At 44.6% G+C, this 20,545-nt stretch overlaps 1 protein-coding gene across 3 annotated transcripts in view; it reads right to left on the bottom strand.

Moving 5' to 3' along the window:
• The window catches only part of SAP30BP (SAP30 binding protein), a 55,180-nt gene that overhangs the window by 7,182 nt on the left and 27,453 nt on the right, over positions 1–20,545 (bottom strand). For all 3 annotated transcript variants that reach the window (XM_073310467.1, XM_073310466.1, XM_073310465.1), the window contains 2 exons: positions 18,868–18,910; positions 2,649–2,737 (listed from right to left, as the gene is read on the bottom strand). In XM_073310467.1, coding sequence (XP_073166568.1) covers positions 2,649–2,737; positions 18,868–18,910 — 132 coding nt within the window. The remainder of the gene's footprint in view (positions 1–2,648; positions 2,738–18,867; positions 18,911–20,545) is intronic.

Below are 20,545 nucleotides of genomic sequence, written 5' to 3'. Positions count from 1 at the left end.
TACAGATTCATATTCCCTGCTTTGCCACCGACCTCCTGTGTGACCTTGGGCAAGTCACTTAACCTCTCAGGTCTCAGTTTCCCTTTGTGTAAAATGGGGATAATACATCCCCAACTCAAGGTGGTCCCTTCCAGCTCTGCATTTCTGTGATTCTATGTGTAGCAAATTTCACTGCAGTTTACACAAAGTAGCAAGATCCTTGGATGAAAAGTCAAGTACCATCAGGTATAAAATTGCTATTTCCTCAATTAAAGTTAAGCTTTTAGGCTAAGTTCTACACAGACAGTTATTACCCTATTAACATGTCCGAAGGAGGCACCATTTTGAGAGAACAGTTGCAACAGTCACTGAAAATTCAGCCTCTAAAATCTGAAGTGTTGATAGCACCACCAAGACGGAGTCCTCATATTTAGAATCTGGGACTTCCACAAAGCAAAGAACTGGCGGGTCACTTGAAAGTAGGAAAGAATCTCCAAATCTCCACTTTGCATAGAGCTTTTCAAGATACAGCATATTAGAGAGATAAATTGACCAATGGAAGGAAGAGATACCAATGGAATAAAGGACAGTTTATTTCTAAAGCTGCAAAGTATGTCAGGCCCCCTTACAGAACTGAAAAGTGTTTTAGTTGTGCTATTTGCAAAAACCAGTTTGCTCTGCTTGCAAAACTGGAGTCTCCATTCTTTAAGGTGGTTTGGGGTAGACATATTCCACACAGGGTGGAGACAGCTGAGAAAGGAAATGGATCGGTTTTAATTTATCAGATCTTCGCACCAGCTTACTGCATTCCTCAGACCCATGCACTCTTACTCATTCACTGATGTTACACCACTAAAATCTCTTGCAGTACAAAACAAAACTAATGGGTGCGTCAGGTACACTGCACAAAGAGGATGCATTCTGAACTGTGATTCAAAACAACTTGCTAACTATTACAGGGTTGTAACTCAACTTTTGGATGTTTCCCCACAACAGTTCTTCACCACTGTGCCATCTTAAATTGCCCACCATTATTAAACCTATTAGCAGATGGCAGGAAACGGCAGCCTTCATTTACCTTCCCCCAATCTATGGCATGCAAGAATGGGGACCATTATTAAGTAATATTTGAGGTATTCTTCAACTTGTTCCAGGGAATAACAGTTTTGATACACGAAGGGGCTACTACACATTTCTATGGTCAGGTCTCCCAGATACACATATGAGTAGAGGCTTGGAAGGATGAGATTTATCAGCAAATGGCAATAAACAGATTTCACCATACATACACAAGCCCATGAAAAATATATTTCCAATGATAATCAAAATTTACAAATAGGCAAAGAAAGAAAAATGCGGCTTGAGAACTTTAGAGTTTGATTTAGGACAATTTACTTTGTATATTCTGACATGATGTTGACAATTTGTGTTTTAATGGTTATAAAGCTTTAACTTTTTGTATCTCGAAGTCTATTGTCATTAAATAAGTACTGTCTGACCCCACCCCCAATTCCCCACAACTGTGAAACTTTAAATAGATAAAAATAGAATGCTTAAAAATATTAAAGTTTGTCAAAATTGTATTTTTTTTTTTTACAAAAATCAAATTCTGCTATGCCTACATATGCACCAAACCCTTTGGCATGGAGTTAAGTTGATGACAGAACCTCACCTACTAATATGATAAAAGACTGCATTAGCATCAGATTCAAACAAGCCACTCTTCCTCAGAAGGTAGCATTAGCAGCAATTATACAATTGTATGTGTTCTCCTGTCTCCCCACTAAATCCAGCTCCATATCGGCCTCAGAAAGGAAGAAAAGCTGGGTGAGGAAATCTCTTTTTATTGGACCAACTTTTGCGTGGCTCGGACTCCCTCACCAACAGAGCTCTTATTCAGCTATGGGAAAGGTACCCCCAGCATCACAGCAAAACGCAGGAGGGTCCCAGAGCCTGGGTTCCAGCCCAAGCCCAAATGTCTACAGAGCAATTAAACAGCCCTGTAGCCTGAGCCCAAATCAGCTGACACGGGCCACCAGTGGGTGTTTAATTGCAGTGTACACATACCCGTAGAGTTAAAGAACCCTGGGAAATATGCTACAGTTAGATGGGAGAGCTCTTACCAAGTATGGAACCCAAGCAAAAATGGTAGTTTCTCAATTTAGAACAGAACCCACTACTTCTGAATTTCAGCACAGCACTGGCCAAGACAAAAAGATGTGGGCTGCGGTATGCATTCACACACTATCCATTTATTATTCCTGGGTAGTTCTGGAAGCAGGGCAAGAGTCCCACAATTTTTTTGTTTGCATAGTACATTTCTCCATCTAGTTAGAAATGGAGAGTTAATTCAGTTTCTTTGAAAAAACTTAAAAGCAGCTAAGGTGATAAATACAGTTCCTTTCTATTCAATGAACATGTCATTTTGCCCAGTGTTGGGTGAAAGACCTTACTGTAGTGCTCACATTGAAGTGTGGCAAGCATGCTGGGGAACCTTTACACAGCATTTGACTTGTATGAGATTGAGGAAAAATATTTCTCAGATGGTTTGGATTCTGTGGGAATCTTTTGCTGCATTTTACCAGCTCTTAGGATGTTTGGTCAACTGGTTAACTGAAATTTCAGACAAATCCTGAGAGATGACAAACTGAAAGAGGGGTTGTACCTACCTGTAAGTGGTTGGAACACCTGCCTGGGGGTTCTGGAGGGATTTTGATCTCATCTGGAGACATATTTCTTACTCGCTCTGAAAAGGAAGCTGCAATGAAAGATCAGGACATGAGATCTGGCACCACTGCAAGCAGTTTTAAGCTGACAAGTCATGAAAACTCATTTTACACCCTCACTGGCACTATTCTGTCATTTTGAGGATTCAGGATTGGCAAAATGGGGAGGAAGCTGCAAGTCAGCACCCAAAAAAATTTGGCAATTTTGAGCAAGGGGCTCAGGACTAGAAGTTTTGCAAGACTACAAAGTAATTGGTGTGCACAGTTTGGTGCAGAAGTGAAGCATAGTGCATAGGGTGGTTTGCAGTGCTGGGATAGAATAATGCCTTTTGAACAGCTTTTGTTCCTGTACTTGCAGAGCCATTTCTCTGATTTACCCCCCACTCCCCAAAAAAGCAAACTGCTAGCCACTTTAGAATAGAAGGGGCAATAGATAAAGTTGGAAAATGACCTGCCTTTCACAATGCTTCACTTCTGCACCAAACTGTGCACACCAATTACTTTGTAGTCTTGCGTTGAAAGATTCAGATAATGTGTTGTCTGTAGCCAGTCTTCCCCCTGCCCTTTAGCATATAATCCCACGAAGAGTATCATACTGTGAAACTGAAGAACCAAAAGGACGAAAAACCTAAATTAGGCCAGATTATGGTCTGTTAGTTTTGGAAGAAACCAAATTTGGACTCTGCTTATTTCAGGACAGCATGTTTACATTGAAATGATGCAGGCTGAAAACAGGTACACATCTCCAACAGTTGCCAGGAGTTACCACTCACCGCTTCCATCCTCAGTTTAAAGTTAATATTTTCTTAACAGATGCTTTGATTTCTACTTATGGGGTCAGATTACTACTAGAAAGAGCAAATCATTCAGTGAGACTGATGACAGAGCAGTACAGGTTTGACACATTGTTCCACAGCTAATTTTTAATGCTAGTGACCACCAGTATGGTATCTGTGCGCTTTACACATTTGAAACCTCTGTAAGGCAGAACACCAGGCTCCCATGTAATCTGCAGCTCTACCTCTCAGCTAGGAAACCAAGATTGAATCAGCTGGGAATGCCTGGGCAAAGAGGTGTCTCACAGCAGATTCTGAAAGTGGCCAAGTTTGCACTTTATCTTGTTTCCACAGGGAACAGATTCCAGAGTCATGGACTTCCTAATGAAAATACTTTCCACCAGCACCCACAAGTTATGTCACTCTTGAGACATTCACATTTGTGCTTCCACAGCTACAAGAAAGAGTTGATTAAACTGCAGCTCTAGAATGTCCAAGTTAAACCCTCTTTGATTAAAGCTCAGAAGGGCCCCCAGAGGACAGAGAGTACAGAATCTACATCAGAAGACAAGACGGCTTGGTAACACATAGCTAAGGCTGGCAGATAATAAGCATTACACTTCAGTGTTAACATCTTTTTTTCCTTTTATATGAATGTAGAGCAACAACGACAAACAGCAGAGGATGCAGATCTGGCAGGCAACCACTCATTCTGCTTGATCAGGATGTTATTGAGAGTTAAATTCTTCAGCAATTGCACGTAAACAAAAAAAAAGTGTCCTTTGGCATTTACAAAGAGCACACACGCCTCTGTGGAGAAGGGAAAGCTTGCCAAAGTCCCTACAGAAAAGCAGTCACTTTGGGACTCCTAGACAACAAGGCCACATTTGTTATAGGTTACAGCAGCTGATTGGATGGGGGATGTCTCTATTTCAAAAGTAAAGGAAGATATAAGTGAGTCCACAGACATGTTAAGTGACAAAAGGGAGACAACATACCCCAGAAAAGGTAAACAAATTACTGGGATAATAAACGCATTCACATTATTGGCTGAAAGATTATAAGAGCAAGGAGGCTACCCAACCCAACCCAGACTACATAGTGCAAAGGAATCAAATTAAATCTAAGTATAGCCCTTCCAAATTCAAGATCCATGTCTTTCATGGCTCCTCTGCAGATGGCTAGAGGATCCATTAAGTGAAACAAAAGGATATAAGGAAGAAAGAAATAGCACTTTCACAGAAGGGGAGTTCTTAACCAAAAGTCAGCCAGGATCTGAATGCAGGAACCCTATACTAACCCAGCATATAATTCAAATTAGCCTATAAAAGGAGATGGGGCAGTAATCAGTCAAGAAAACTTTTCTGGCTAGGGATAAGGGAAAGAAACACGCTGGGCTCACGTTGGGAAAAAGAGGGATATATTGACCCATGCTATTTCAGTTTTTACCCCCCTCATTTGCTGGTCTGCGTTTGAGGCATATGGGAGTGCTCAGTTATTGGCACTACCCTGATGTGCAGTCCAACCTCTCTTCCTGAAGAGTGTGCACATCCCAGTGTAAGGCTATGTCTCCACTGAACAGTTAACCCCCTACCATCCACGAAGAAAAACCTAACTGGGTTTGGACGGGCTTTAAGCCCATACTACATTACTCAGCTGGGTGTATGGACATAGGTGCTTTAACCCCATGCTATCCTACCCAGTTGGGGACATGGGTGAGACCCCAGGCTGCGCTTTAATCTAGCTGGAATCTGCCCACTTTGCAGTGAGGACAGGCAAAAACTGCACAAACACTCAATTGCAAAAAGTCCTCCAATTCCCTTCCCACAATTCCCCCCAAAAGGACAAACTCTCATGCAATTGACACAAATGACTAGGAGTGCATCTTAGAGCAACCCAGCACAAAGAACCATGGGATATGCCCCAGACACACAGACAAGTGCAGGAACAATGAAGACATGGTAATTCAGGCAGGACTTTGCAGTGGGGATGCTCACACCTAGTCTATCGTAACCCAGACGCTCAGATCAACTGGGTTTGGATAGACTAGGTGTGAGTCGAGTGAATAATTTCCACTAAACTGAAAAAATCAGTCATATGCCTGACCTTCTGGAATGAAAGGAATATTGTATCCAGAGAAAAATCTTTGGAGGAAGGGGTATCAGGGTTGTTTTGTTTTTTCCTCCAAAGATGTGCCTTACTACGAATGGAGAAAAAGAGGTTTCAGTTATTTATCCTAGTCTACATTAAGGGCTAGGTATGGCAAAGACATTCATACTTTTGAGGTACTACAACCTTCTCTCTATCAGTGCATACCAAGATTACCTTAAGATTCCAGAGCCCTCTTTTCCATTAATTTTTTCCTACTTGATAGATGGATTATAATTCAGGAGAATCCTGGGAACTCCAGCATACTGAGTTGGATGGTGAACTCCATCACACCTGCTGATTTAACATGTCTTATTTGTTCACTACTTGTAGTATCTTTATGTAAACAATGCAGAGAGCTTTTAAGAGCTCTGCTCTCTACATCTCTTTCCATGTATGCAGATGTGAACGTACTCAATCGGGGTAGCCAAACCACATAGGGCTCTTTCACAGCTAAAGTGCGGCTAGAGGAGCCCCCCCATCTCCCACCTACCAGACTTGGGGGGAGGGAAGCTTGGGACCTCTGCCTTGCAGCAGGATGGTAGGATAATGGATTCTGCCTAGCGTGGCGGCGGCGGCGGCGGGGGGGGGGGGGGTTTGGGGCTTCAGCCTGCTATGGCTCAGGGCTTCAGTAGGAGCGGAGCCCCCGCAGGTGCCTTCCACAGGACAGAAGCCCCGAACCCTGGCCGGTGTGCCCCAGCTCTTGAACTTCTGAAGATTGTTGTACGTCGCTCAGAGGGTCAGTAAGTTTGGCCACTACTGTACGAGATAGTGATGCCATGATGTGTCCTCACAGGATGTATCCACTTGCTCTGTGCATCCTGTTATTTCTGCAATATCAAAGCTTTGCTTTTTATACAAAATCAGAGGTATTAACATTGGGTGTGGCTTCTGACTGAGCCTGCAATCTACTTGCTTCCAGCCTAAAGGATCTCAGGAAGTCAGGTGGGTGACACGAATCACCATTTCAAACACGCCCAAGTTCTGGCTTGTAATAAAGTAACTATTCATACCTGGCAGCCATAGATCTGATTGGGATGAGAAAACTTGCAAAGAACAGGTCGTAAGACAGACTTGCATGAATCAGCTGGTGGTTGAAGCATATTTGGGAGCATGTTCCAAGGATACCGCTAGATCAGCAAGTCAAGGCATCCTCTTCCAAAGAGTGCAAAGATGACCAATTTGCTAGGTCTGTGGATTTGCTTTCACCAACTGACAAGGTAGTTTAAGAATTTAACTGCATTTAATTAAATTTGTGCAATTTTATAGCTACTTTTTGGATAGCCACTGCATTCACCCCAGGAAGGGTGAGAGGCCCACCTGCATTCAGGCCTGCATTTTGGTAAGAAACCGCAGGTCCATTAAACCATCAGGATGTGCTTGGGAAAAGTTCAGAGAACTAGAGGTCAATGAATACTTTCTTGCCAGAGTTCTTGACCAGACACAGCATCAAATCAAAGCCTGCTATCTTTACCCTGCTTCAGCTCCAGATGGGTAGTTTTTCTGGCCAATACACCAGGCAATACAAGCTGCACAACAAAAGAAGTGGGGGAAAGTAGAAAGGGTGACAAAAATGTAGATGCCAAAGAGGAAACTGTGTAGCAGTCAGTTCCTTCCAGTTCAAATAAATGGTCGCTCTCAGTTCAAACACTGTGTGTGGGGACGGAGGGGGGAGGAAGAGATGGAAACAGGCAGGAGTTTACTTCTCCTATACAAACGGTTTAGAGACAGGAAAGCATTTGATAAACATTTGCACATGTGCAACGACTTCCAGACAATCCATACACTGGAGTTCTGCAAAAAACACAATGAAAGTAACCAAAGCCTTCCCCTTTAGTCACAGTGAGTACGGCACTACTCTTCAAGCAGTGGATTGATGACTGAACAGGTCAAAATCCAGTACACCAAGATATCTTTTGTCTACACTACAGAATTAGGTCGAATTTATAGAACTTTTTAGGAAGTGATTTTATACAGTCAATTGCGTGTGTCCCCACTAAGCGCATTAAGTTGGCGGAGTGCATCCACAGTACCGTGGCTAGCGTCAACTTTCGGAGCATTGCACTGTGGGTAGCTATCCCACAGTTCCCGCAGTCTTCGCCGCCCATTGGAATTCTGGGTTAAGCTCCCAATGCCTGATTGGGCAAAAACATCGTTGCAGGTGATTTTGGGTATGTCATCAGTCGCCCCTCCCTCCGTGAAAGCAATGGTAGACAATTGTTTCGAGCCTTTTTTCCATGCGGACGCCACACTGCTTTCAGCAGACGGTGCAGTAGGACTGCTAACCGTCGTCATCGAACCACCGCTTCCACTGCAACTCTGCTCTCATGAATCCACCGTGCAGGTCCGCTTGTCGTTCTCTATAAATATCTATACTCATGGCATCTGCTGTCAGCCACCGCTTCTGCTGCAACTCTGCTCTCCTGCAGACGCCATACCACGGCAAGCATGGAGCCCGCTCAGATCACCTTGGCCGTTATGAGCATTGTAAACACCTCATGCATTATCCTGCAGTATGTTCAGAACCAGAAACTGCAAAGGCAGGCGAGGAGGCGACGGCAGCGCAATGACGAGAGTGATGAGGACATGGACACAGACTTCTCTCGAAGTATGGGCCCCGGCAATTTGGACATCCTGGTGGCAATGGGGCACGCTCATGCTGTGGAATGCCGATTCCCTAACTGCGGTGGGGCGATAGATGGAACGCATATCCCTATCTTGGGACCAGACCATCTTGGCAGCGAGTATATAAATCGCAAGGGGTACTTTTCAATGGTGCTGCAAGCACTGGTGGATCACAAGGGACGTTTCACCAACATCAACGTGGGACGGCTGGGAAAGGTACATGACACTCGCATCTTCAGGAACTCTGGTGTGTTTGAACAGCTGCAGGAAGGGACTTACTTCCAGACCAGAAAATAACCATTGGGGATGCTGAAAAGCTTGTAGTTATCCTTGGGGACGCAACCTACCCCTTAATGCCATGGCTCATGAAGCCATACACAAGCAACCTGGACAGTAGTCAGGAGCTGTTCAACTATACACTGAGCAAGTGCAGAATGGTGGTAGAATGTGCATTTGGACATTTAAAAGCGTGCTGGTGCAGTTTATTGACTCTGTTAGACCTCAGCGAAACTGATATTCCCATTGTTATTGTGGAGCACACAGCAAGCAGTATCTATGAGTAAGGGGGGAGATGTTTATGGCGGGATGGGAGGTTGATGCAAATCGCCTGGCCGCTGATTATGTGCAGCCAGACACCAGGGTGGTTAGAAGAGCACAGCAGGGAACACTGCGCACCAGAGAAGCTTTGGTTTCATGACTTGCCAGGCTATGGTGTGACAGTTCTGTTTGTTTCTCCTTGATGAAAACCTGCCCCCTTGGTTCACTACTTCCCTGTAAGCCAACCAACCTCCCCCCTTCGATCACCGCTTGTAGAGGCAATAAAGTCGTTGTTTCAAATTCATGCATTCTTTATTAATTCATCACACAAATAGGGGGATAACTGCCAAAGTAGCCCAGGAGGGCTGGGGGAGGAGGGGAGGAGTGAAGGACAAGGGCACACTGCACTTCAAAACTTATTGAATGCCAGCCTTCTGTTGCTTGGGCAGTTATCTGGGGTGGAGTGGTTGGGTGCCTGGAGGTGCCCCGCCTGCATTCTTGGGCGTCTGAGTGAGGAGGCTATGGAACTTGGGGAGGAGGGTGGGCGGTTACACAGGGGCTGCAGCAGCGGTCTGTACTCCTGCTGCCTTTCCTGCAGCTCCACCAGATGCCAGAGCATATCAGTTTGATCCCCCAGTAGCCTCAGTATTGCATCTTGCTTCCTCTCATCACGCTACCGCCACCTCTCCTCTTGCTCCCACCTCCTGTCCTCGCGTTCATTTTGTGCTTTCCTGAACTCTGACATTGTTTGCCTCCATGCATTTTGCTGAGCTCTTTCAGTGCATAAGCTCAGAGAGCATTTCATCGCGAGTGCATTTTTTTCGCCTTCTTATCTGCGCTAGCCTCTGGGACGGAGATCATCGGGGAGTGTTGAAATATTTGCAGCTGCGGGAGCAGAAAAAAAAAGGGAGAGTAGTAGTTAAAAACACACATTTTAGAGAACAATGAGTATACTCTTTCACGGTGAACCAAGCTGTTAACATTACATAGTACATGTGCTTTCGGTACAAGGTCTCATTTTGCCTCTTAGATTGAGGGCCTGCGGGTTTGGAGTGAGACATCACACACGCAGGGCCAGGCAACAGAATTCGGCTTGCAGGCAGCCATGGTAAGCTACAGTCTTTTGGCTTCTTTAACCTTCATAACACGTGGGAATGGTTTCAAACAGCAGCACCTTCATTTCCCATACCAAGCACCCGGACCATACACTGCCATGCTTTGTTATGCAAGAATTCCAGACTACGTGCTACTGGCTTGGTAAAGTGTCCTACCATGGAAGACGGAATAAGGCTGCCCTCCCCAGAAACCTTTTGCAAAGGCTTTGGGAGTACCTCCAGGAGAGCTTCATGGAGATGTCCCTGGAGGATTTCTGCTCCATCCCCAGACATGTTAACAGATTTTTCCAGTAGCTGTACTGGCTGCGAATGCATCCCAAGTCTTCAGGGTAAATCAATCACTAAACACATTTGCTTTTAAACCATGTATTATATTTACAAAGGTACACTCACCAGAGGTACCTTAGCCGCCTTCAAGGTCCAGGATCCTGCCGTGGGAGGGTATTGGATCCAGGGCAATAAACTGTTCCTGGCTGTCAGGGAGAACTGTTTCATCCTCCTCCTCCTCCTCATCTTCCTCGTCCCCTAAATCCTCATCCCTGTTGCATGAGGCTCCCCCCTTCCAGGAGTCCACGTACAGGGGTGGGGCAGTCGTAGGGGCACCCCTAGAATTGCATGCAGTTCATCATAGAGACAGCATGTCTGCAGGACCAGCTTCACTAGCCACTGCTCGGATGGACTAGGAGCCAGCTGCCTGGAGCCTCTCCAGTAGCAGCTGGTGTGGCAGGCCGCGGATCAATCCAGCAGTGGCTGGCACAGCTGGCCCTGGGGCCAGCCGCACCAGCTGCTGTGGAAGTCACGGAGGTCGCAGAAAGTAATGGAATCCATTATTTCCGTGACCGCCGTTAAAAAAAAAAAAAATAAATAAAAATCAGAGCCTTAATTATGGATAGTGTGGCACCAGCTGACAGTACCTCTATATGTAAGAAGGCCAAAGATCTGTGAAGCACTGGAAAATGGAGAGGTGACATGCAAGCAAACCCAAATGGAGCATGGTCTGCATTCTCTTCCATCCAAAACAGATTTGCTTTCTAATACATTACTGGAAGTGTGGGTTTCCACAATTTCCTGGCAGCAAAAAGCAGAATCACAGGAAAGAATACAAGGCATTAACATGTCACTGAGTCATCCATCTTTGAAATGCCACTCTTAATTAACAGCTCTTTGTGGGCTGGGGACTGCAGAGGAAGACTAGCATATATTGGACATTTTCTGATATTTACATATTTTAACTTTGTTAAAACATCCAGAGCACTAGATGCTTCCTTTTGTATAGGCTGAAAGAAAATTCTCTCCTTGCACAGCTTTGTACACAGCGAAAGAATCAGTATATTGCTGCCCATGGCTACTGCAACAGTATGTATTTCAGAAGGGCTATACAGAGCAACGGCAAATGGAGATGCAGCCATCAGCGTTACAACTGCTCCCACTTTTCATGCAGCTAGCAGTTCTTTTGACTGGCAAAGTGCTCTAATGAACAATCCCTTGAGAAGAAAAAGTTTCACACGTTGATGTATATTGTACTCCCTGTGCTCTTTCACTTTAATGTTTGGCACAGTTATTGCAACAAAAAACTGGTATTTCAAACTTTAGGGAGAAGGAGAAATTGAATAGTTATGAAACAGCTTCTATGGAAGATTTTCAACATACTGGTACTGCAGATAGACTTTAGATGCTCCTTTTGGGCTGAAAGGATTTGGGATCTTTGATCCAGGCTCCAACTGTAAGCCTTCAAGGGGCACTTTGCTGCAGTACTAAAACACTCTCTTCCACTGCAAAGAAGTACTACAATAGTCTTTATCAGGCTGACAAAAGGTTCAGTCTGATTGAAGATAGTTACACAGAATCCTGCATGGCACACATTGACCCTAGGTAACCCAGCACCACGATTTAGCTGTAGGCAACTTGCCCTTTGCATGCTTCTTTTGGGAAAGGAAGTTAATGCAGATCTCATGTCTCATCTCTTAACACATCTCCAACCCAGCTTAACCATGAACAAGTTGAGACACCAAGGCCTATGCTGGGTGCTACATACCCAGGTTTCAAACCCAGGCTTTTCACAGGGTGTCATCCAAACTATGGGCTCAAATAGGACAAGAGTGTCAGCCTTGACAGAGGTTATTCTCTCAGCATGAAATGAGTATTAGGGCCAAAGAAGTCTTTGGATGAAGGGGTGTCAGAGTACTTTAAGGTTTAGGCTATGTCTATACTATGGTTTATGTCAGCAAAACTTATGTCGTTCAAAGGTGCAAATAAATCGCAATAAAACGTAAGTGCCAGGGTGAACAGCGCTATGTCAGTGGGAGACACTTCTACTGACACAGTTTATGCAGCTCGTGGGGATCGTTTTTTATGCCAATGGGAGAGCTCTCTCTTGTTGGCATAGAGCGTCTTCACCACACGTGCTGCAGGGCTGTACGTGTAGACATGTCTGCACTGCTGTAAGGTCTCCTGTGTAGCTGCTCTATGCTGACAGGAGAAAGCTGTGCCATCGGCCTAATTAAACCACCCCAAAGAGCAGCGGAAGTTGTGTCAGAGGGAGAGTCTACCCCGGAGCTTTTGTCGGTGAATTTTATGTCAGTTTTTTCACGCCCCCGACTGACAAAAGTGCTAGTGTAGACCTAGGCCTTGTCTACACTACCAAGTTCTGTTGACTAACCAGTGAATGCGTACACACTGCGATCTGACTTTTGTTGGGAAAAATGCCCAGTTTTGGCAACAAAATACAACCACGCCGATGAGACAAGTCTTTTTCCTCTAAATTTTTGTTGATGAAGAGCCAGTGTAGACACCAGGCTTGATTTCATAACTTTAACTGGCCTCCAGATGGTGTCCCACAATGCCCATTAGGACTGCTCTGGTCAGCAGTTTGAACTCCATTGCCCTGCAGCCAGGTAAGCAACCATCCGCCCCTCCCTGTTTAAAGCACCTTGAAATTTTTGAAATTCCATTTCCTGCTGGCTCGGTGTGGAGAGGTCTCATCGCATCTTCTCAGGTTACCATGGCGGGTTATTGGACAGCTGCTGAGCTGTTGGATCTGATCAGCACACGGGAAGAGGAGGCTGTACAGTCCCAGCTGCACTTGAGCTGTAAGAATTGGGATACCTATGGGCACAGTTCTTGAGGCTTGTGCTAAAAGGCCTATGATCGGGATGTTGAAGTGAGGTGCGAAGATAAAGGATCTGAGGCAGGCGTACAATAAGACAAGGGAGGCAAACCATTGCTCTGGTGCTTCACCTAAGACCTGCTGGTTTTATAAGAAGCTGGATGCTATCCTCAGTGGTGACCCACCTCCACCACCAAGAGCCCTGCTGATACTTCGGAGGCAGCGGAAAGAGAACCTAACCTGGAGGATGAAGTTACTGATGAAGAGGTGTAGTTAGATGACTATGTGCAGCTCCTGTTGGGGCCACCCAGTGGGGCAGGCAGCCAGGAAGTTCTCCACTCCAGAGGTGTCTAGCCAGACTCAGCAGTTGCTCTCTGGTGAGCAAGAAGCAGGAGAGATGCCTAGTAAGTGGCTGTGGTTTGTGTAGTGCAGAGGTGGGTTCAGGGTAGAGAAATGCGGAAGGCTGGCTGTGTTTCTGTGAGCTGCACGTTTCCCTGGGTAGCTAATTGGTACAGCAGAACAGGGTGTTGACGTATGCTGAGAACTCACAGGAATCCTCCAGAGAGATCTCCAGGAAAGTTTCCTGGAGGTACTTCGTAATCCTCTGTCAAAGGTTTCATGGCAGAACAGCTTTATTCCTTCCCCATTGTAGGGAACTTTCCTGCATCATTCAGCCACCACTTGTGCAGGGACCAAAGTGGTACATAGGCGAGCAGCATAGGGAGCAGGGCGGAAGCCACAAGTATGGAGTAGATTTACACTCATTTCCCTGCTTACCCTTAACAGTCAGATATCTGCTAGAATTACCCCGGCCTGTGGAAAAGTCTGGGAGAATTTTAGAATTTTTTCCTTAATATGCTGCACCACGACCCTTGCAAAAAGTATGTGCTCTTTTCCCCACGTGGAGTGGCCCACCTGCTACTCACCATGCTTTACGTGTTCATGGAGATGTGGTGCCTGGCTAGGGTCAGAGAGAAAGTGATTGCAATGTTGTAAAAGGTGTATTTAAACTGAAATGTCTGAATGCTGTGCATTAATTTAACAATCCCGCTTCTGTGCATTTTCCCCTTGCTTCAGCAGATGTGGCCTTCAGGAACACCCTATACACCCTAACCAACCATCTGCACCACATAAGAAAGGGCCCAAGACAGCAAAGAAGACATGTTCAGGGAGGTACTGCACTGCTCCAATGCAGAGAAAAGGGAACACAAGGAGTGCTGGGAAGCTGAACAGCAGGACAGAAGAAAGAATCAGGAGTTTGTTAAGGATGCAACTGAGTGGATGATTAAAGTAATGGAGGAGCAAATGCAAATGCTGAAGTCCTTAATAATTCTGCAGACTGAGCACACCTGTGCTCACCCTCCCCTGCAGCATATTCACAACTTTTTCCCATGCTCTCCCCCACTCTCCAAACTCTGCCTGCACAGTCCTTTCCACTTTCCGGGACTTCTCGTTTTCCCATTCACTCCACCCCCTCGGACAACTTTCACAATGATAGCTGAACCTATACACAGCTGTGAAAGTCTGCCCTTCCCTGGTTTCAGAGTAACAGCCGTGTTACTCTGTATTCACAAAAAGAAAAGGAGTACTTGTGGCACCTTAGAGACTAACCAATTTATCTGAGCATAAGCTTTCGTGAGCTACAGCTCACTTCATCGGATGCATACTGTGGAAAGTGTAGAAGATGTTTTTATATACACAAAGCATGAAAAAATACCTCCCCCCACCCCACTCTCCTGCTGGTAATAGCTTATCTAAAGTGATCACTCTCCTTACAATGTGTATGATAATCAAGGTGGGCCATTTCCAGCACAAATCCAGGGTTTAACAAGAACGGCTGGGAAGGGGGGGGTGGGGAGAACAAGGGGAAATAGGTTACCTTGCATAATGACTTAGGCTTGAATAGAGACTGGGAGTGGCTAACTTAGTTGTACCCAATTTGCAAATGAATTCCAATTCAGCAGTCTCTCGCTGGAGTCTGGATTTGAAGTTTTTTTGTTGTAATATCGCAACTTTCATGTCTGTAATCGCGTGACCAGAGAGATTGAAGCGTTCTCCGACTGGTTTATGAATGTTATAATTCTTGACATCTGATTTGTGTCCATTTATTCTTTTACGTAGAGACTGTCCAGTTTGACCAATGTACATGGCAGAGGGGCATTGCTGGCACATGGTGGCATATATCACATTGGTGGATGTGCAGGTGAACGAGCCTCTGATAGTGTGGCTGATGTTATCAGGTCCTGTGATGGTGTCCCCTGAATAGATATGTGGGCACAGTTGGCAACGGGCTTTGTTGCAAGGATAGGTTCCTGGGTTAGTGCTTCTGTTGTGTGGTATGTGGTTGCTGGTGAGTATTTGCTTCAGGATAGGTTGTAGATCTACAACCTATCCTGAAGGATGACCCAACACTCTCACAAATCTTGGGAGACAGGCCAGTCCTTGCCTACAGACAGCCCCCCAACCTGAAGCAAATTACAGACGCGATTACAGACATGAAAGTTGTGATATTACAACAAAAAAACTTCAAATCCAGACTCCAGTGAGAGACTGTTGAATTGGAATTCATTTGCAAATTGGATACAATTAACTTAGGCTTGAATAGAGACTGGGAGTGGCTAAGTCATTATGCAAGGTAACCTATTTCCCTTTGTCCACCCCCCCCCCCAGCCGTTCTCGTTAAACCCTGAATTTGTGCTGGAAATGGCCCACCTTGATCATCATACACATTGTAAGGAGAGTCATCACTTTAGATAAGCTATTAGCAGCAGGAGAGTGGGGTGGGGAGAGGTATTTTTTCATGCTTTGTGTGTATAAAAAGATCTTCTACACTTTCCACAGTATGCATCCGATGAAGTGAACTGTAGCTCACGAAAGCTTGTGCTCAAATAAATTAGTTAGTCTCTAAGATGCCACAAGTACTCCTTTTCTTTTTGCCCTTCCCTGGTTCCTCTTTTCTCACCAAGCATCTTTGTGTGTGCTGTTTCTTGTGCAATAAAAGCAAAGTTTTCAAATGGTAAATCATCTTTCTTTGTTTTCTACAAATTGAGATTGCAGGCACTACCAATACATGCAGGCATTTTAATCATTTGCTTACTAGAACACAAGGCCCCAAATGTCACCATTGCTTCCTAGGAAAACTACATGTAATGTAACATTGAAGAACCAATCACAGGGATATACACATCACTAGTTCTCATTTTCAAAGTGTTGCCTCAAGGCCTCCCTGATTCAAATTGCCCCCCTCTGGACTCCTCGGATAGCCCTAGCATCTGACTGCTCAAAATCAGCAGCCAAGCAGTCTGCCTCAGCACTCCATCCCAGAGCAAACCTTTCACTTTAGCTTCACAGAGATTATACAACATACAGCATGCGGCTAGGACTATAGGAATATTATATTCATTAAGGTCTAACCTGCCGTAAAGGCATCGCCAGCACACCTTTAATCTGCCAAAGGCACATTCAACTGTCATGCGGCACCTACTCAGCCTGTTGAACTGCTCATTATGGCTGTCCAGGTGTCCTGTGTAAGGTTTCACGAGCCATGGCTGTAAGGGGTATGTCGGGTCTCCCAAGATCACTATGGGCATTTCAACATCTCCCACTGTAATCTTCTGGTTTGGAAAGAAAGTCCCCGCTTGTAGCTTTCTGTACAGGCCAATGTTCCTGAAGATGTGTGAGTCATGCACCTTTCCAGACCACCTTGCGCTGATGTCAGTGAAACACCCACAGTGATCCACAAGCGCCTGCAACACTATGGAGAAGTACCCCTTCCTATTGATGCTATTGATATACTTTGTCGCAAGGTGATCTGATGCCAAAATTGGAATGTGTGCGCCATCTATTGCCCCTCCACAGTTAGGGAAACCTATTTCTACAAAGCTATCCACTATTTCATGCACATTTCCCTTGCACATTTGCATTAACACAGTCCCAGTGGTTGACTTCCCCACTCCAAATTGATTCGCAACCGACCGATAGTCTGGAGTCACCAGCTTCCACACAGCGATTGCCACACGCTTCTCTACCAATAGGGCAGTTTTAGGAAGGTGGCTTTCTGCATCTAAAAGTTCTGTAGCTACAGCTCTTCTTCCACACTGCATGATAAGATCCCATTGTTCAGTACTTGTTTCCCAACCCCAAAAGCGACGATCTACCCTATGCAGCTGTTCTGTGAATGCCAAAAGCAATCTAAAATTGCTTCTATCCATATCATGCAACATGTCAGGCGCCTGCGAGTCTTCTTCAGTTAGGAACTTCACGATTAACTGCACTGCCATCTGCGATGTCTTTGTGACAGTTAACAGAGCATAAGAGAGCAGTGCAGCATCTTCTCCCAAAGATGTCAAGGTGCACAGCAAAGGAGGGCCGTTGCAAAAAATGCTGTGAAAGAAAGCCAGAAGCCCATGGAGTGCTGGGACAGAAAGCAATGCATCACGGGACATTAAGCCCAGTCCCAAGGTACGCCGCAATCCACTCCATCTTCCCACAACACCTGGCGACAGAAGGTGTCAAGCTGGAGTCTGGGATAGGTACCCACAGTCAATTGCTCACACTATCGAGGATAGTGCCCCCACTGTGGACGCACTCTGCTGACAGAGGGAACAAAGTGAACGTGAGATTCCGATTTTTATTATGTTGGCTTTTGGATGTCAACATCACTTTTGTTGACAAAACTTGGTGGCGTAGACAAGGCCATAGTCTCCGAGTGTCACAGCTATATATAAGGTGGAACAGATTGTTTAGCATAAGCAATTAATACATATTTCAAGGGACCATTCAAGATAAAATGGCTTGTTAACACCCCTCCAGTCATAGGCAGGAATGGAAGGCGGGGGAGGGAGGCGAGCAACTGGGGAGTGTTAGTGGTTTACAGATTTTGTAATAAGCCATATATTCAGTCTCTCTGTTCAGTCTATCACTTTTAGTGTCTAGCAAAGTTATGTATTTAAGCTTCCAGGCACATCTTTTGAAAGTGGTGTGCAGGTTTCCTTTGAGGATGAGGACTGATAGGTCAGATATACACACTGACATAACAGGGTAACATTCACAGCAAAGAACTCCGTCCACCACCACCTTCAATTTACCATTTTACTAACTATAATCATAAGCAAACTCACTATGGTTAGCCACAGTGAAGGTGTAGTAGCAATTGCAGGTACAAAAGTGGTTCTTTAAGCAGGTAGGGCTAGACCTTTTGCAGAATTCTATTTGTCCAGGGTAATTGTTTCATAGGCAAGAAAGAGATCAGATTCTGCCCCACCATCCTGCTGCTCATGACAAAGATGGAACAGATTTTGTATTTAGGTTGGTAAGTTTCCATGCCAGTTTTGCAATGTTGACTTAGGCTACACAGTCTAGGGATTCCTTCTTTAGCACAATGGCAACAAACGGAACCCATGTGTTACAATACATCCATACTTTAAATAGAAAATAAAACTAGCAGTAGTGTTGATGAGGCTATTTTCAGTAACAATTTCCTTAAGTCCCTCCCCTTCCCCTATTATATGAGGGTTCTGAAAGAGGCTGCCTGGACAAAATCATTACTAGTTTTTATTTTCGAGATGAATAAAAAAAGACCTTTTTGTATTTCCCCTATACTGGAGTTGCATATAAAAATATTTGCACACATTTTGGGCATGACTGCCTCCCGTCCGAAGTTCAAGCCAAACAAACATTAGCCCAGTAGATTAAGTCACTGAAAATATTCCACTGAGATGAAAATGAGCACAGAGGATAAGCCAATTAAAAACTGCATGAACAGAAGGGATCCAAGTTCTTCATTAGTGGAGAGAGAAGCACAAAGAGATGGTTTGCATGTATATTTTAAGATCTATAGCATTATGTCAACTTACCAACTAGCTCCTGTGGATCTCTCTTCTCCAGTTCTGAGAACTCCTGATGGAGGAAAATATAACAATGTTAGCAAGATAGGTCATGAACTAGAGTCACTGGCTACTCAAACGTATATATTGGCTCTCAGAACAGCTAGATAAAGATTAGAAGGAAGAAAGGAATGTAAAATATCAAACACAAGGCAATGCTCGCCCTCAAAATCAGAAATGTAGGACTGGAAGGGACCTCAAGAAGTCATCAAGTCCAGCCCTCTGTGCTGAAGCAGGATCAAGTCAACCTAGACATTCATCTCTGACAGGTGTTTGTCCAACCTGTTCTTACAACCCTCCAATGATAGGGATTACACAACCTCTGTGGGAAGCTTATTCCAGAACTAACTACCCTTATCATCAGAAATTTTTTCCTAATCTAAAATCTCCCTTGCTCTTGATCAAGCCCATTATTTGTCTTGCCTTCAGTGGTCGTGGAGAACAAATGATCACGGTCCTCTTTAGAACAACCCTTAACATATTTGAAAACTTATCAGGTCCCCTCAGTCTCTTTTCTCAAGACTAAAGATGCCCAGTATTTTTAACTTTTCCTCATAGGTCAGATTTTCTAAACTTTTTATCCTTTTTGTTGTTCTTCTCTGGACTCTCTCCAATCTGTTCACATATTTCTTAAAGTATGGTATCCAGAAGTGAACAGGTATTCCAGTTGAAGCCTAACCAATGCCAAGAAGAGTTGGACAATTACATTCAACACTCCAGCTAATACACCTCCAAATGATATTAGCCTTTTTTGCAACTGCATCACACTGTTGACTCATTCAGTTTGTGATCCACTATAACCCACAGATCCTTTTCAGCAGAACTACTGACATCACGAAAGCCATCAAACCCTTATAGGATTCTTTCTATTCTTGCAAAGACAATTTTATCGAAGAATTAAGCCTTGATTTCTACAAGCACTGAGCGTTCTCAGCTCCCAGTAACTTCAGTGAGAGTTGTGGTATTCAATACCTGGGTGGGTGGGAGGGAGTATCAGGTCTTAAGACCATTGATTCATCAAGCCTGGTACCTGACCACTGACTGTGGATAACGCCCAGTGAGTGCTTCAGAGGAAGGTTCCTACCACCCCTAAAACATACAACACACTTAGCCAATAGTGCACAGCCATAGTATATCTCCCTGTTAGGGAGCCTTTTTATTCATTCACAACTCAGACTTCAATATTAGAATTCCCTTAAAGGGGCATAAATGGAAACAAGATCCCATATAAATTGTTTGGTAGACCCCAATGCTGTCCAAGATCTCAGTGAGATCACCATGAAAAAGGGGGAAGTAGTCAAATGGAGAAGTGAAAATGCCAGTCTACCAGTCTTTTGACAAGGTACTCCCAACAGTGTGATTAGCACTACAGAATAGTAACATCCAAGCACCAGAGTTAGCACTGCAATGCAAGGCAGGATCAGAAGCAACACCAGTCCATTATCTTTGCTGACAGAGCGCCTCAGATAAGAGTGGCTATACTGAAAGCAAGAGTTACTCATCACAGCAGGAAATATTGTTGATTTGAGGGGATTGCTAAGTAGTGATAAGACCATAGGCCAAATTGTTTGTGGTTACACTCACGTGAGGTTATTCTGAACTTACATTTACATAGGTTTAAGAGAAGAATTTGGCAGTATGGATTTCT

This window comes from Lepidochelys kempii, chromosome 14 (genome assembly GCF_965140265.1).
Source record: "Lepidochelys kempii isolate rLepKem1 chromosome 14, rLepKem1.hap2, whole genome shotgun sequence".
NCBI classification, from domain to species: domain Eukaryota; kingdom Metazoa; phylum Chordata; order Testudines; family Cheloniidae; genus Lepidochelys; species Lepidochelys kempii.
Note: the sequence above shows the minus strand (reverse complement) of the source record. Positions and strands in the feature narration are given on the sequence as shown.